The 17903-nt window shown below is 47.3% G+C and overlaps 1 protein-coding gene across 1 annotated transcript in view; it reads left to right on the forward strand.

Annotated features, from left to right (window-relative positions):
* The window catches only part of LOC129133498 (hydrocephalus-inducing protein homolog), a 68383-nt gene that overhangs the window by 45504 nt on the left and 4976 nt on the right, over nucleotides 1-17903 (forward strand). Inside the window, exons 15-17 of the mRNA XM_077192231.1 lie at nucleotides 319-417; nucleotides 2605-2732; nucleotides 3488-3631. Of these exons, the coding sequence (XP_077048346.1) occupies nucleotides 319-417; nucleotides 2605-2732; nucleotides 3488-3631 (371 nt within the window). The remainder of the gene's footprint in view (nucleotides 1-318; nucleotides 418-2604; nucleotides 2733-3487; nucleotides 3632-17903) is intronic.

Consider the following 17903-nt stretch of genomic DNA (forward strand, 5'->3'; position numbering starts at 1 on the left):
TTTTCTTGTGGGAGATCTTAGAGGGTTGTGAAAAGCTGCTGCATCCACTGACACCAATGCCTGTGCTGGCAGCCTCCTTGCAGGTTCCCCTGGGAGTGCTAAGCCTACAATTCTTGCATCTTGTTTGTGCCTTTTACCTTTGTGCTGGGGAGTTTGAAACGTGTGTGTAAGTTGCTGTTGCCGTGGATGTTAAGGAGTCTAAAGTTTCTTCAGAGGTGCCTCTGAAGTTGCATTTCATTCTGTCCCTTCCAGAAACGCAAGGAGGACTCTGCTGTGCTCTACTCCAGCCCCAAGCCCTGTGGGATTGTGCAGCCCCAGAGCACAGCAGAGATCCCAGTTGTGGTGGAAGTGCAGGCCCTGGGCACTCATCGCACCAACGTTGTCATCGGCGTGTTCGGGGATGAGAGAAACCCACTGGTGAGGGCAAGGGGAGATGTGTGCCTGTGTGCAACTGCTCCTGGCAGGGTGCACAGGGACAGGGATTCTGCCGGGGAAAACAGGCCCAGGCTGCTGGGGAGAAGGACAGGAGGATGGGTGGCACAAACAGCTCCTGCCTTAGAGGTGGCAATCTCAGTGTCTGACACAGAATGGAGTTCGGCTAAGCTGGAATCCAGGGGCATTTCAATTCATTCTTCTTTCAAATGCTGTTAACTTTGGAAACATCTGTTTGAAAATGTCATCTCTCTGAGCACAAAAGAGGGCGTCAGAAGACTTCTGGGAACCTTGAGCTTTCTGTAAAAGAAAGGAAAGCTGACATTTGAAGAGTGGTTGCAAGGATTTAAACTTCTATTAAAACATATGGAAATGGCGATGCCAAATTCCCTGGATGGCACCAAACATGTGAACCTGGGCCATTGTGGCACTGCCTGTAAATCAGTGAACAGGAAGGACAGGCAATGCAGGCTGTGCCAGGGAGCCTGAAGTTTGACAAAACAGTTGCTTTCAACTATCAGGCTGCTTCCCTCAAAGAGGAGGTTTTCTCCCCACCAGAAGAACCAGTTGTTTAACTGTCAGCCCGGTCTTAACTAGAGATTTCTTGCAAAGGTAACACCTTTGGGCCAATAATTTTTAGTTTGAAAGGTTCTCTCTTACCTTAATCCTTTTCAATATGGAGATGAACATGTAATTTTCTTTTTCCCCAAAAGCCCAGCATGTTTGCTGGAGAGTGGTAGCTCTCCCTAAAGAAATAACTTGAGCAGGGTTGAGCTGTTGAAGGTTTTTTAGGTTTCTCTGTTGTGGTTTGTTTTGGGTTTTTTTAAAATCTTTCTTGCTTGCTTCCTGGAACAGAGAGCACAATTACGGAGCTCAGGACAGCTGGCAGAAATCTCCCCAAGCCCAAGGCTGGCAGAGCTTGGCAGGATCCCAGCACCACAGCCTGTGTACGTATGGATGGATGGATGGATGGATGGATGGATGGATGGATGGATGGATGGATGGATGGATGGATGGATGGATGGATGGATGGGGAATGCGACCTGAGTCGCCTGGGAGTGTTGGAAAATGTCAACCAACCCCCCATTAGTGTCAGGGGAACATTCCTGATAAATCCCTGGTGGAGCTGCAGAGTTTCTGGCCTTGGGCACTGGGGGGGCTCTGCTGGCTGGGCACTGGCTGGGTCTGCCCCTCGCTGCCTCAAATCTCACCTTTTTGCTGCCTTCTCTGTCTTTCCCTGTCCCACTGTGCTTTTTGCATCCCCACCAGGTGTTCATGCCTGTCCTCTGTAGTTGCTCAATGCAAGCAGTTGCAGCTGCTGCAGCACCTCAGTGTCATCCCTGGGCTGCCTTTAGAACAGACCTGCTCCAGCCTGGATTGGGAAGGGCTGGATCAAGCCATTTCTCAGTTCAACGTGCCAGCACCCAGCCAGGGGCTGCATCCTGGCCAGGAGCTGCTCGTGCAGGTGTCCTTCCCTCCCACTGCAGGTCCCTGTTCATAGTTATCTTATTTTCCAGAGATGAGCTCTACCCACCTAAATTCAAACCCCAGCCGCCAAAGGAGAAGAAAACCAGTTTGGATTCCCTGGCATCTCAATGGAGGCACTTCAGGATTGGACAGGAGGATACAGCCAGAGCCCTGAAAGAAGTGCAGGATTTTACCCACTCTTCAGGAGCAGAGGTAGATTTTCTTGTACATCCAGTGCTTGTGTTGCCTCCCCTGCCTGCCAGCACCAAGTCCTGCTCATACTGAGCTCCCTTTTTGCTGCCCTGCTCTGCTGTGCCCTGCCAGTGGGCTGGGCAGCAGGGCCAGTGGCTGGACATGGGCTGAGTGGGAGGGAGAAATAGGAGAGTTTTCCTTGGAGAAGCTGACTCAGATCCTACAGACCTGTGTTGAGTGTGGGATTTTTTTGCCTTGTTTCCTTCCCAAAGTAAGATGAGGCTTTTCTTTGCATCATCATGGTAACACCTCCAGCTTCCCTCCCAGAGCAAGCTGGGATGAGTCCTGATCTCCATGGAGCCTCTTCCCAAGGCAGCCAGACTCCCTGTTTGCAGGGCTCTGCTTTCACCCAGAGCTGCTGTTGCACTGCTGGCCCTGAAGCTGTCTTACAAAGGGAGACTTTGCAAAGTGGCTGTCTCTTCCTCCCAGCACAGAAAATGGCTTGTTTTTCAGGTGCCAGCACCAACTCCTGAAAACCCTCACCTGCCACGAGGCTTGGAGGGATTCAGGTGCTCCCTGGACGTGGCGCACACTCCCCTGGGAGTGGAGAAGGCAAGAGGGAATCTGTCTCACTGCCCATTGTCAGTGTGGCAAGCAGGGCTGGAGCTGCCAGTGCCACTGGGGGCCCTCAGCATTGGCCACAGAGGGGCCTCCCATCCCTGCAGGCCCATCACAAAGGGCTGCTGAAGCAGCTGCTTGTTGGAGAGCCATGCAGGACACGTTGTAGAGCTGCCCGAGGACACTGTGCAGCACCTGTGGAGGGCACTGCTCCCCCTGGAACTCCTCAGGTGCTCCACAGGAAGTTTTTGCAGGAGCTTTTGCTGTAGCACCTTGAGAAAGCAGCATTTAAATCAGAGAGAGAGGGCAAGAGCCTCAGGAGTTAGATGAGCTGGGCTGGGCTCCTTCCCTCAGCTCCAAGAGCTCTCACTCTGAGTCTCCTCCTTTTCTAAAAGCAGGAAGTTTTGAAACTTTTTAAAGGCAAGTTGTGCATCAGAGAGAATTCCTACTGCCAGGAGACATCCCAAGTCACTTTTATGTAATGTACTAATTAATGCATTGACCCGTGACGATGGGAGAAGATTTTCCCCATGGTCCCTGCACTGGTCAGTGGCGTGGATGCAGGATGCGGTGAGGGTGATTCTGGCAGTGTTTGGGGAATAGGCCCCTCTGGCTACAGCTGCACTTTGCTCCAAGATGCTCTTCTGCATCCATTTCCATGCTCAGCACCTCAATCTCTCCTGTCTTCCACCCAGGCTTTCAGTATCCTGCCAGTGTCAGGTGTGCTGCAGCCAGGAGAGAGCCAGCAGGTCTCCTCCACCTTCTCTGGCCACCTCAGCAGCACCTGCAATGTCCCGGAGCTGTGCCACGTGGAGGGAGGCCCCAGCTACGAGGTGCTGGTGCCCGGGGAGGCCTCACGTGTCAGCTCCTCCCTGAGCCCCTGGTGGATCAACTGTGGCTCTCAGGCCCCTCTCAGGGAGAGGTGAGTCAGCCTTCCATAGGTTCCTGCTCTGCCATGGGTTATTGTCCCTGCAGGGCTTCCCTGCTCCAAGGACTCTGAGCTCAGAGGTGCTGCATAGCAAAGGCCAGCAGCAACACAGGGATGGCCACTCTGAGCTCCCTGGCTACCTTCTCCTGTTGAGACAGAACATCTTCTTCTCTATTTGAGTGCTGAGCCCGCCTGGCTTAGCTGCTGCCTGCAGGGAGCTGGGCTCTGGACTTGCCTTGGCACTGCCTCTAGAGGTGTCTTGAAGTGCATGGTGTTGAGTGGCATCTTCTTCATCACCTCCCTTCTTCACCAAAACAGTGGCATAGTGGTATGGGCAGGCGTGGGGCACAGAGCAAACCTTGCTTTGGGTCCTGCTCCTGCCCCAGATGAAGTCCTTGCAATGCTGATCTGCCAGGGTTCTCCTTATGGTGGGACAGCAGCCAGAAAAGCTCATGTCCTTTAGGCTCCCCTGCAGCTGCAGCAGTGGGCAAGCACAGGAGAAGCTCAGCTCCAGCAAGGCAGCCCAGCTCAGGACACACAGGCCAAGGGTGGAGCTGGGAGTGGAGGCTGCTTCAAGCCAGCCTGTGTATCAGGACTTCTTCAGGCCAGGCTGAAGTTGGTTGCATGGGGAGGAGAGGGACGAGGCTGCTTCCAATGGTTTCCATGGCAGCCAGCACTGGTTTGCTTGGTCACAGCTGGGTTCCAGCAGGAAATCTGGCTGACAAGAGCCTGTCTTGCAGGAGAGGAGTTCCTGCAGCCTTTGCTTTCTGACTGATAGGATTGTTCTCATGAAGGAGCAGGCTAGGAGTCGTTAAAACCAAAGGTCACGGACAGAGACTCTCTAACTAATTAAAGTTAGGCAGTGGTGTGTTTATTAACACCGGTGGGAGGCACCAGAGCCGTCCCTAAAAGGCGTGACCGCGCTGTCCAAGGTTTTTGTCCTCTCTTTATTGCCCAAGATCTTACATACAATACATCTGCACAACCCCAGCACCTCCCATCCCCGCTCTGTATTCAAATGAGGTCATTGGTCCTTCACACCTGTGCAATTCTTCCCTTGAACTGGGTCTCGAATTGGGTCCGTGGTCTTAAGGGATGAAGTCAGGAATGTCTTCATCAGGTCTCTGTGACCCTCTGGCACGATCCAAGGCCCCCTGCTTAGTGACTGATTGACATCAAGCCCAGGTGCTAACCATTGTTCTCCTGGTTTCAAGATGTTCTTATAACAGTTCACTTCCTCCACTTCCTTCTAGAAAGAAGCTCCTAATGGTAAACAATAGAACAATCAGCTCCAGCTTAAGCATCTCATAATCATTAACCTATGGTCTGCCTATCTAACTTACATCCTGATCAATGGGAATTGCTTCTAAGCCTCAGCTGAAATCTGAACTCTCTAAAATCATGCTTCAGCTATGCCCAGGAGGAAGGGGGCTGAATGAGCTGAGTAAGAATTGTAGGAGAGATAAGCAGATGTCAGCAATCTGTGCTCTGCTCTAAACTGGGAAGCCAAGAGACAAAGGGCGTTTTCAGGCACCAGCACAGAGAGCTGGTGGATCAGCCTTTGGCAGGGGCTGGAGGGGTCTGGCTGTGCCTTAAGAGGGAGCTTGCACAGTCAAGAGCTTATGATGGCAAAGCTTGGGTTTGGCTGGTCCTGGAGGTCCCCTTTCACCAATGGCCTCACTTGGGATTTTCCCAACATCTGTGGGTTGAGAAGAATTCATGGAAATGGCCTCAGGGTCAAGGAATGAAGTGCAGGGCCATCCAGGACTAGGGAGCCCAAGTTTCTGGTGGTGACTCTCAGCCCTGTTTTCTGTTTTGTTTTATTTTGTCTGCAGAAGGGAGCTGAAGCAGTCAGGTAAAAAGCTTCAGGAGGAGGCAAAAGCCTTAGAGGCGGAAGAGAGGCAGAAGGATGAAGAGAGGCAGAAGCAGGAAAAGAAGGGTGTCTCTGTGGGGAAGCAACCTCCAAAACTAGAGAAGGGAAAAGCCAAGACCCCAGAGAAGAAGGAAACCAAAATCCCAAAAAAGGAAACCAAATCCCCAGAGAGGAAGAAAACCAAAATCCCAGAGAAGAAGGAAACCAAAATCCCAGAGAAAAAGGAAACCAAAATCCCAGAGAAGAAGGAAACCAAGGCCCCAGAGAAGAAAGAAACCAAGGCCCCAGAGAAGAAGGAAACCAAAATTCCAGAGAAGAAGGAAAGCAAAGCATTAGAGAAGAAGGAAACCAAAATCCCAGAGAAGAAGGAAACCAAGGCCCCAGAGAAGAAGGCAAGCAAAGCATCAGAAAGGAAGAAAAGCAAAGCATCAGAGAAGAAGGACACCAAAGCCCCAGAGAGGAAAGAAAGCAAAATCCCACAGAAGAAGGAAGCCAAAATCTCAGAGAAGAAGGAACCCAAAGCCCCAAAGAAGAGGGAACACAAAGCCTCAAAGAAGGGGGGAACTGAAATCCCAGAGGACCCAGCTGAGCTGGAGAACTCTTTATTCTTTATTCATACAACTCATTTTACAGTTTGAAGGACCTTGTGTGCAACTTTAGTTAGTTCATAGATTTCTTGCCAGTTATTCTATTATGGGTTAATAAAATAGATTTTACTTGTGCATCAAATCTCTCTATTGTATTGTTTACCTGTCCTCTTCACTGATTCTCATGAGACAAATCCCTTGTTGTTGCAGGTGTATTTGTTTTTCACCCTCAGAATAGATTGGTCACAAAGTCTCATTCTCACAATAGCTTCACATGGGAACTTGTAACTGCTTAGCTGTACTCAGAAGAGATGACAGGCCAGCTATTAACATGGCAGAACAAGGCCTGATTTCATAGGGCCTTTCTTTTATCATTATTCTACCTGTCTATGACATCTCCCCCTTTTTGTTCATTTAAAAAAGGCTCCTATGTTCTGATGTTGAAAGAGCTCACTCTTGTGAGGGTATTATCTCATCAAGGTTATCACTGGTTATCTGTTAGATACGGGGCTAAGATAGATAAAAGACCAATTACAATCAACAAAACTTACCAAATTCTATCAAGTCATTGACACAGAGTTTTGCAGCATGAGAAAACAAAAGAATAATGTCCGATGTCTCTTAGGGAAATGGAAAGAAATGACCATTGTTTCCAATGAGTTGAGAAGTATGAGAAAGTCTGTGAGCTGGAAATGTTGATCTTTGACATCACTGAATGTCCTCCTGGGTGCTGGAACAGGGAATAACTGAAGAAGGTTCGTAGGAGCACTGTACCATGAGGATGCCAGGAGGCTTTTGTTGGCAAAATGCCTCTGTCAGTTTCCAGACACAGCCATGTCTGGGCAGTCCTCCTCCTGTTCCTGCTCTGGCCACAAAGGCTGCAAGGAAACCTTTGAAGCAAAAGCTGCAAGGTGATGAGGTTATTTCTCTTTGCACTGGGCCTCATTTTTTCAGAGCTGATCAGTATCTGATGGAATGAACAGGTGACTGCTTTGAACTGCGGATGATGAAACACAGGCACATCTTCTCCTGAAGTTAATGAATCAATCAGGCTGCACTGTGGTACCCTCAATTGGGATTTAGATGTGATGATCTTTTTTCCAAATTTCTCATGTAAATATTGCATTATTCAAACTGATTAGTCGTCCAAATTTCTCATGTACATATTGCATTATTTGAACGTTCTTAAGGCATACATTCCTTTTCTTTATTGTTTCTTAAGAATGAGATGCATGCCTTTTGTTATGAGTATGAAGAAACATCATAGCAAAATAATACATGCAGTGGACAAGAAACTTAGAGCAATTAGGAATAATTTGGATACAACAATCAGGAATATTTCAAATAGCAGACAAAGCTAACAACATAGGTGGAATTAGGTAAATAGCAATCTCTGCAATAATGTACCATCATCCCAGAGTCTGCAAACAGCTGACAAACCTCGATTCAGTGGGGACTTGGAGAATTATTTCCAGATAATAATTCCCAAGCTCCCTTTAAAAAGAGTTCAACTGTCATGTCTAGAGGGTCAAATTGCCAAGTCAAAGCCACTCAAATCTAGCTTTGATGCAGAAAACATCTGGGTCTGTTGGCAAATTCCCGTCCAGGTAGAGCTAAGGCCTGGCCACCACCCAAGCTCTAAGTGGGAGAGAATTCCCTAAACATCATTTAAAACAAGGCTCTTGAGATTAGCACTTAGGAGTAAAGGTCTAGGGGTGACAGACTAATGAACCATGCAATAGCTGTCTCCTCCAAAATTCCCTCAGCATAGAGATGCTTTAAACCCAGCAAACTCTTGGAGTGGTTCTGTAATAATAATTGGGGCTGCATCTGATTACTTAGAGTAGATGTCACAATACCATCAGTTTAGAGGAGGCTTCCCACAAAGCTGAGATATCATTTCTTGGAACTCTGAAAAATACTTAGAAATGATGAGACAGCACTGGGTCAAACCATAGAGCCACAGTGTGGAGCCCAGCTAGAGGGGTAGTCTGGTCTGAGAGATACATAAGCAGCTAGAGAACAAAAGGAGGATCCTGAAATGACACGTCTCTTGTAGATAATTACACCAAAAGATGGTAAAGCAAATGAAAAGCTGGCTATAAAAACAGTAATACAAAGATTGATGTATTTATGACAGAATAAATGCATCCAAAGAAAACACTGAACAGCTCACTAGTAAAATTTATGATACCTCAGATTAAATAACACTCAAACCTGACAGAAATTTATTTGAACTGCACTTGAGCTTCACAAGAGGAACTTAAACTCAGTCCTAAAAGGATTTCAAATTAATGTCATTATCACCTTAGTAGAACAAAAAGCGCACTCAAGAGAACTCAAAGTTAATTACTAGTAATACCAAACATAACTGGACCCATAAAAACTGGAATAGATCATTGTGCAAACTTAGTAATATTGAAACTTATCAGAAATTAAATCTACCAAAATTTAACAAAAAAACCTTTGCCTTATTTAATTTAACAGAAGGTAACTGAGCATTACAATATTGGGCTTCAATTTAACAGCATTAAAATGAACATCCTTAAAAGTTATAGATAATGCCATGATGTAATTTTGTCCAAAGTTATTAACACAAAAAGACTACTTAAAGGTGAATAAGCCATAAGTGAAATAACAGCATGATGGTGCACTGGAGGGATTCAAGTTGTAACAAGCATGTTAGAATTATAAGTAAATCAGTTATGAGAAAAACCCATGGTAACTGCAAATTCCATGGAAACAGAAATGCAGTAAGGCTTTTTAAAGTGCCGGGTTACTGGAAAATAAATATAATAACGTGCAATTTAGCATATTGCTGAACAACCCAACAGCTTTTTGTGACTGTATCTGGCATCATTTTATATGGCACATTTGTTAGCCTTCTTGTTAAAGAAATCAGACCATGTTAAAATTTGATAGATAATAAGGCATTGCATTTACTGCTTTTCAATATAGCTGATAGTATCCATAGGGATAGTTATAGGCTTTGTTAATTGCTGATATGTCTTTTTGGTATGTGTTTTTGGTCCAGTCCATTTCTGGCCAATCGTTTTTCAGGCATCTAAAGTAAAATCTGACACAGTATGTGGCCTTGGAGGACCCCAACAGGTCCAGTTCTTGGGGTTGCTCTAGAGCATTGGGCAGCAGTTTTGTCCACCTGTCCCAAGTATCTGCCAGGTTGGGTCTCTTACCTGTGGTGCGGAGGAGCTCTGAGTTATAGACGGGCCAATCATCTGCTACAAAGGTGGCACGGTTTGACGCTGGCGCAATGCCAGTGCCCCCATGAAAATACATTCTCCCTGGTGTCTGCTGTGAGATGTGACCAGGAATAGAGCAAAGCAGGCTCCAGCTTAGGGATAAAAGGGAAAAAAACAACTTTATTAACTTACAATATATAAAAGAAACACACAGAACTCAGGATGAAAACCTTCCAAACATTCCTCCTCCCCCCACCAAATTCCCAATACATCACAGTCAGACAAAACCTTGGACTTTCAATTCAGTTACCACCCCTCAGATCACCAACTCTCAGTCCATCACCACCCTTTAGATAATCAGTTCTCCGTTCATCAAGAAGAGAGGAGTCCCTCTTGTACCATAGGCTTCCCCTGGAAACACAGTTGAGACCTTGTGTGTTTCCATATCACACGTGGCACTGCCTGGAGAGCATTTGCCATCGTGACCTCTTCCTTCCATGCCCAGTGCTCTCACCACTGCACATGGACCAGAGCTGCTTCTAGGGTTCCCCTTTTAAGGATGCTTTGCCCAGTTCCATAAAAAGCACAGACTCTCACTTTTGGGACACCTGTCCCCCCCCAGATTCACCCCCTGGGGCCGAGGGGTCTCAAGAACAGAGATCTTCTTCTTCCATGAAGACGGAGGGCACCACTGCCCTCCTCACCTTTTGTCTCTGTTCACACACTCCTCCACATAACATCACTGCACTCTCTTGGCTCCAAGCCATTGCCTCACCCTAAATGCAGTCTCTGTGTCACAAGAGAAAATTGGTTCTGTCCATAGCTATACAAGAAAAGTCCAGCCAAAGGCCACTCCATCATCTCCTCCCACCTAAGATTCTTCTCAACTTCTCTCGTGGCCCATTTCCTCTTATCTCATCTCTATCTCTCTTCTCATTCAACTCCAGGAGGATCAGCATTTGTAAGGTTTCCATCATCCAAGAAAAGGGTTAAAAATCTCAGGCTCTGCCTGTCCAGAAGTCCCACGCTGCCCTGCCGGGCACCTTCTCACTGTACCCCCCTTCTCCTTTATGGCTGGCCGTGCTGCCCGCATGTGATACCGAATTTCAAGCTGGCACAAACACAGGCACATGCTCACTCTCTTTCTCGCTCTCTTTCTCTCTTTCTCTCTGGGGGGCTGGCTGCCCGATGACTCTCCAATGTTCCTCCACCCTTCCATCCTGCAGGGGCCTTCACCTCCCCTCTCTGTCCAAGGCCCGGCCTACCTCACCCGGCCGCATGGCTTCCCCTCCCCTGCCAGCCCGCAGCCGGGCAGGGCAGCTCTGACCTCTTTCACAGAAGGAACCCGAAGAGACCTTCCCCCTGGGAGTTCTCTGCTTTTAACCCCCTGTGTTCTCAGAGGCGCATCCATGTCCTCAGTGGCCACACCAGGTGCCAATATTCAAATCTGAGCACCTATCGGTTTGACTACAGCATCCCAAAAAACTCTCTTCCTTTTCAAACCAGGACATAAGGGCAGCAGGTTTTTAGATCATCAACTGGCAGAACTCGTTGAGAGGGCTTTAAACTAGGTCTGAAGGGGGTAGGGAAGCAGCTGGGCTGTCTGGAAGCAGGCCCAAGGGTGGTAAGCCTGAGCTAGGGGTGAAATCAGTAGCCCAGCTGGGGTGTATGTATACCAGTGCATGCAGCATGGGTAACAAACAAGAAGAGCTGGAGGCTATGGTCCAACAGCAGAGCTATGATGTAATTGGCATCAGGGAAACATGGTGAGATGACTCACATGGCTGGAGCGCTGCACTGGATGGCTACAAGCTCTTCAGGGGAGACAGAAAAGGGAGAAGAGGTGGAGGGGTGGCCCTTTATATTAGGGAGGCTTTGGGCACCATAGGTATTGAAATTAATGATGATGAAGTTGAATGCCTGTGGGTGAGAATTAGAGGGAAGACCAACAAGGCTGACATCCTACTGGGAGTCTGTTATTGTCCACCCAACCAGGAAGAAGTGGTGGACAACTCATTCTATAAACAGGTAGAGAATGTTTCTGCATCATCAGCTCTTGTTCTTGTTGGTGACTTCAACATGCCAGACATTTGCTGAGAAGTTAAAACAGCTGAAAAAAGGCAGTCCAGGAAATTTTTAGAGTTTGTGGAGGACAACTTTTTGTGGCAGCAGATGGGTAAGCCCATCAGGGGAGGGACTGTGTTAGATCTTGTTGTTTGCAAGTAGAGATGGGCTGGGGGGAGATGTGATGGTTGGAGGCCACTTGGGGAACAGTGATCATGAAATCATAGAGTTCTCCGTATTTGGTGAAGTCAGGAGGAACATTAATAAGACTTTTACATTGGACTTCCAGAGGACAGACTTTGGCCTGTTTAGGAGAGTTATTCAGAGAGTTCCTTGGGAAGCAGCCCTTAAAAACAAAGGAGTTCAGGAAGGGTGGGCATGCTTCAAAACAATGATCTTGAGGGCACAGGAACAGACTGCCTTTGTGTGCCAAAAGACAAGTCGAGACGAGGCAAATGCCCAGCCTGGATGGGCAAGGAGGTTTTGGAGGAACTTAAGAATAAAAAGAGGATGTATCATCTTTGGAAGGAGGGTCAGGTCTCTCAGGTAGTTTTTAAGGGGGCTGCGAGAGCATGTAGGAAAAAAACCTAGGGCAGCCAAACTCAGAAGTTACAATGGCAACTTTTGTAAATGCCTTAAATTGAAAGATGTAGCTAGGTGTGTTTTCAATTCCTATCTGTTAGAGATGGGGCAGTTATCTTCTGTTCATTGGGCAGTTTTCTTTATCTTTGCCTCAATCAATCCCCCTCTGGGGAGGTATCTTCTGTTAATTGGCCATTGAGTCTCACTGTATGACTGATAAAAATTACATAATCTCATTGTGAGATGCTCTGCCCAGAGTGAGGAGCCAAGCATTCCTACGGAGATATAATCTGAGATTTTGGGACACCAGTACAGCTTTTCCACTGGATTCTCAGAGGAGCAGCTTTCAGCCCCACTGGATGCCCAGAGGAGCAGCTTTCTTCTCCGCTGGATTCCCAGAGGAACACCAGGCCCATCTACACCACCACTGGACCTTCAGAGGAAAACTACACCTTTCTACAGGATCCCTGCTCCAACAGAACCCCACCTGTCACTGCAGGGGCACTGCAGCCACCATTCAATCGGACTGCTACCAAGACCAACAAATATTCTGACTCAGTAGGTTTTTTTTGTTGTTTGTACTATTTCATTTGTATTTTTAGTTCTCCTAGTAAAGAACTGTTATTCCTATTCCAATATCTTTGCCTGAGAGCCTCTTAATTTCAAAATTATAATAATTCAGAGGGAGGGGATTTACATTTTCCATTTCAAGGGAGGCTCCTGCCTTCCTTAGTGAACACCTGTCTTTTCAAACCAAGCCATTCACCCTTAGAGGAAAATTGAAAATATATACCCCACACTCATTTTAGAAGTATCCTAAGCCAAAAGGCTGAGAAATGCCTCACTGATTCCTGTATGTTGAATGTTGAAGCCATCTTGATAGCTAATGATTTAGAGCTGATTGTGAGTAACCAACAGTTCTTGTATGGAGAAGCAGATGAGGAATTTATACATAATTGCCTAGAAGCTATAAACTATCAAACTAAAGTAAGGAAGGATCATACAGATCAACCACTCCAAGGTGGAAAACGATTGTACATTGATGGACCTTCATGGGTAATAAAGGGGCACAGGGTATCAGGGTACGCTATAGTGCATGAAGGGTTGGTGGCCATAGAAAAGAGAAAGTTACCATCCAACTAGTCAGCCCAAGGTGTGAGTTGTATGTCCTAAAACGAGCTCCGGAAATTTTGGCACAGAAAAGGGGAACAATAGATACAGACTATAAATACGCTTTTGGAGTAGCGCATACCTTTAGGAAAATCTGGGAAGAAAGGGGGGTATTCAATTCAAAGGGAAAGGGATTGATTAATGAAAAACTCATTTTAGAGGTGTTAGAAACATGACAATTACCAGAGGAAGTAGCAGTGGTATATGTTAAAGGACATCAAAAAGGGGTGACTCAGGAGGTAAAAGGAAACAATTTAGCTGATTTAGAAGCTAAAACTGCAACTGAATCAGAGACAGAAAAACTAATAATAGTATTAACATCCATGAGAGAAATGCAAAAAGTCCCTGTATTCAGTGGGACAGAAGAGGAAGAACTTCTCAAAACAGGAGCCAAGAAAGATAATGAATGCAAGTGGAGATTAGCAGATGGGAGGCAAATATTGAAAAAACCCCTTGCCAAGAAAATGCTAGAAGACATACATGGAACAACCCATTGGGGTACACAATTGTTAAGTGGTCAATTTCTAAGGGACTGGGGATTCATGGGAATTTTCAGAATAGCTAAGCAAGTAACTGAATGGTGTGTGATATGTCAACAAATGAATAAGAAAATCATGAGGAAAACACCCATGAGGAGGGCAAGAAGTAGCCTTATGGCCCTTTCAAAACATCCAAGTAGACTTTACTGAGCTTCCCCACATACAATGGTGGAAGTTTTTGCCAGTGATAGTAGATCACTTGACTGATTGGGTAGAGGTGGTACCTACTGTGAAAGCCAGTGCCAATGTTGTGAGTAAAACACTTCTAGAATCAATCAGTCCCCAATATGAGATGGTAAACAGGCTTGATTCTGACTGGGGAACTCATTTTACATCAAAGATATTGCAGAAAATTGTTCAGGGCCTGGGAGTAAAATGGGAATTACACATTCCATGGCATCCACAGAGTTCCAGTTGGGTTGAGAGAATGAATCAGTCTCTTAAAAGAGCTCCAGTTAAGCTAATGATTGAAACCCAAATGTCATGGATAAAATGTCTCCCTTTGGCCTTATTAAGAATTAGAACCCAACCCCAGTCAGATCTGGGGGTGTCACCCTATGAAATGATGTTTGGGTTGCCCTTTCTGACCTCACCCCAGAAGGTTGCCACCTATGAGGAAGGGGAAGCCAATGCCAAGAAATAAGTGATGTCTATAGCACAAACCTTTGAAGGGCAAAAACGTAAAGGGGCAATTCCTCAAACTACCACCCTGGATTTCAGAATCCATAACATTAATCCCAGGGATTGGATGATGATTAAGTCATGGAGAGGTCAGTCTCTAACTCCCCAGTGGGAAGGTCCCTTTCAAGTACTGCTCACCACTGAATCAGCCATGCGAACTGCAGAGCGGGGATGGACTCATGGCAACAGAGTCAAAGGCCCAGGAGAAGAACCCAAAGAGTGGACTGTAACATCCAGGCTGGGTGAAACAAGATTGACTCTCAAGCAGAGACTGAGAGACAACCAGAAAAACACCAAGACGCCCAAAAAGTAGAGTCAAGCTTCCACCAACCAGCTTGAGAACTGTTTTCCTGTTTTAATGGGTGAGAATTACCAGCATCTGTTGAGAGGAAGCACACAAGGGACTGTAAAAGGTAATGGGACAGCTTCTTCAAGAAAATAAGACAAAGGAAGGAGGGCAAGACTGGGTTGGCCCCTTTGTTCCTCACCAAGAAGGCTCCATAGCCCTGCTGTGGGTAGCAACCCCATAGGCATGGTAAGGTAGGGACAAAAGGCCATACCAGACCTCTATCATTCCTCAGTTGTCTTTTAATTCAACAGGGACTGGAGGGCAGGACCGAGTTGGCCTCTGTACTCACCCCTAAGATACACCAGCTATGGGTAGCAGACACATAGGCATGGTAGATGGGAGTCAAAGCCATACTGGACCTCTGGGATGCCCTTTTGTCCATTCCAAATGAGTGTGTCTAAGGAAAACCTGAGATTTTTTCCTCCTGTTCCCACTGTCCTTGCCCATATCAACAGATGCTGGTATGACTCATTCAAGAGAGAGAGAAAATTTTTTACTTAATTGTTCAAGCAAAATGACTTCAAGAAAAAGAAAAGGGGGGAGTGTTATAGATGAGTAATCCTATGGTTGAGTCTCACAATTAAGCGGTGAATATTAAATATATGTTCAGAGAAGTTTAGTAGATGTATAGTTATCCTTCCCCTCCCCCTTGCATTGTTATCACAGGATGGCCTCAGTAGTTGGGGCATTTGGGAGGGTTGGCTTGTTACTATGGCAGCACCTGACCTCCAATCAAGGTGTGAGACAGTGATCTCCACCACTGGACAGTGAAGAAGGAGTTGATTGACAAGACTTTGGGAGGGGCTAGAGGTGTAAAAGAGCATCCATTGTGTAGATAAGTACATGGTGACTGAATTCTTTGCTCCTGCTGCTGTATTCTTTTCTTTCTTCAGTCTTCTGTTTTATTTTGATATGGTCTTAATAAAGCATTTACATTTTTGAAAGTGAAAATCGTTTCTCACATGGGGTAGGGGATTGTGGGGCAAGGTTGTCCACACTGGGTCAGATCTCAAGGTAAAACTTCACTGACCGGGCCAGACCTCCTCAGGAGAGACCCTGGATCAATATCAATCACAGCATGCTGCAATCACATGTTGTATAATAAGAACAGCAATAAAAGACACCCTTTAAGATAGGAATACATATTTCTTAGGAGTTCTTTGTAATATTTCTCCATAACTGAAAAGGAAATCTTCCTGATGGACTGCTCCAGACCAGAGGGAAATCAAGGCAGAGCCATGGTTTGTCAGGACTTGCTTGATCCTAATGAGCCCTGTGGTGCATTTGGAGCTGAGCCCTGGAAGTTCAGGGCTCAGGAGGAGATTGCACAAACCTTTCCAGGAGTCAAATTCAGAGGAAAAACTCAAAGTGTCTCAATGCATGAATGGGTCTCCCTGAGGTCCATCCCCAACACAGGCTCCTCATGGACTCCCTGGAGGAGAGAATTGGAGGCCAGAATGGCACAAAAAACCTCTCAGAGATTCAGAGTGGAAAGGAAAATCCAAAGTACCTTAAAACCCTCGAGTATCTCAGAGTATTAATGAGCTCCACTGAGTGTCAGTGCAAAGCTCTCAAGGGACTCGTTAAAGCAGATAATCTGGGCCATGATTGCACAAACATGTCACAAACTCTGTATCAAAAGGGAAACACCAAGTACCTTAAAATAACTAAAGTACATTGAAGCATTAATGAACCCCACTGAGTGTTGTTACTGACAAAGTCTCTCCAGGGACTAATTAGAGAAAATAATTGGAGGCCATGTTTGCAATAAACCTCTCAGAGACTCCAAGGCAAAAGCCAAACCCAAAGATCTTTGAAAAACCTGCAGTCCCTGCAGGGAGCATGAAGGAGCCCCCAGGGCCATGGCTGAGCAAGGCTCCCCAGGGACTCCTTCCAGCAGATCCTTGAGGCCACTGGGATGTGGGCTAGGGGGGGATGCTGAGGGCAGCACAAGGGGCTGACAGTGCCCAGCCTGGCTGGGGCTGGGCCAGGAGGCCCCAGGGCCTCAGGACAAGGGGTCTCCTCACAGCCCTTGGTGGCACAGACCCTGCTGTGCCCCAGGGCACCAAGACTTGGCTTCTCTTTGTTCCCACCTGTCATCACTGCCTGCAGTTCTCTGCTCTGCCTGGGGCCTGGGGACACTTTCTCAGTCGTGTCCCTCAGTGGGACCCATTAAAAGTCCAAGAACCTTTGGAGTTGGATTCAGCCTTGGAGTTCCGGAGAGGTTTCTTCAGCTTCCTCTCAGGGACTGATGTTCAGGGCCTGAGCACAAAGGCCCAGAGGCTCATTAAAGTCCTTGTGCTGTGTCTGTGCTGCTGAGCTGGGCTGGGCTCCTGGCACAGAGGCAGCTCCTGGTCACCAAGAAGAGCTTCAAAAGCACATTTCTCTTGATGAGCAGCTCTTCTGCCAGCCCAGCAGGGCTGGGACACTGCCTGCAGGGCACAGCACAGCACAGAGGGGTTAAACTCAGCCTGCGCTGGGAGCACAGAGCAGAGCTCACTCAGGGCTCACTAGGGCAGAAATCATCCCAGGTTTGAAACAGTCATTCCCTGGCTGTGGGAAGAGAAGCTGCAGTTCCTGCAGGGATCTCCTGGAGCTGGCACATCCCAGAGCTTTTAGGACCTTTCAGGCGGACTCTCAGGGCTGCTCCAGGGCAGGGCTGTGGCCCTAGGGCAGGGCTGGCTTTCCCTGCTGCCCCAGCCCAGGCACAGCCCAAGGCAGCTCCTGTTGCCAGGCTCTGCTGCAGGGCTGAGCAGCCGGGGCTGCAGCCAGGGGTGCCCAGGGCTGTCCTGCAGAGCAGGGTCCTGCAGCCCAGGGCGCTGTGCTGGGGCAGGGACTCTGCTGCCTGCCAGGGACAGCTCTCAGCCAGCCCTGGCAGCTGCTCCCAGCACTGGGGAGAAGCTCTGGGGGGAAGGAGCCGCCCTGAGCAGGGCAGGGGCTGCTGCTGAGAGGGGCTGGGTGGGGCAGGGCTGCTCCCAGCTCCAGACCAGCCTGGACACTGCTCCGGAGGGCACTTCCCAAAGAAGGTAAGCCTGGGATTGTTGTAAAGATCAGGAGCTTTCCTGAGAGTGTTTTCAATTTCCTGCTTGGAGAAGGATGGGAACGTTGGGGTGATGACAAAAAGATTTTTTCATTTTATACAATTTTCATGTATTTGTAGCTCTATAAATTACTATTACATAGTTATAAATCTATATTCCTTTTTTAAGTCTATTAAACTC

The sequence above is a fragment of the Agelaius phoeniceus genome, chromosome 32 (assembly GCF_051311805.1).
Source record: "Agelaius phoeniceus isolate bAgePho1 chromosome 32, bAgePho1.hap1, whole genome shotgun sequence".
Classification (NCBI taxonomy): Eukaryota; Metazoa; Chordata; class Aves; order Passeriformes; family Icteridae; genus Agelaius; species Agelaius phoeniceus.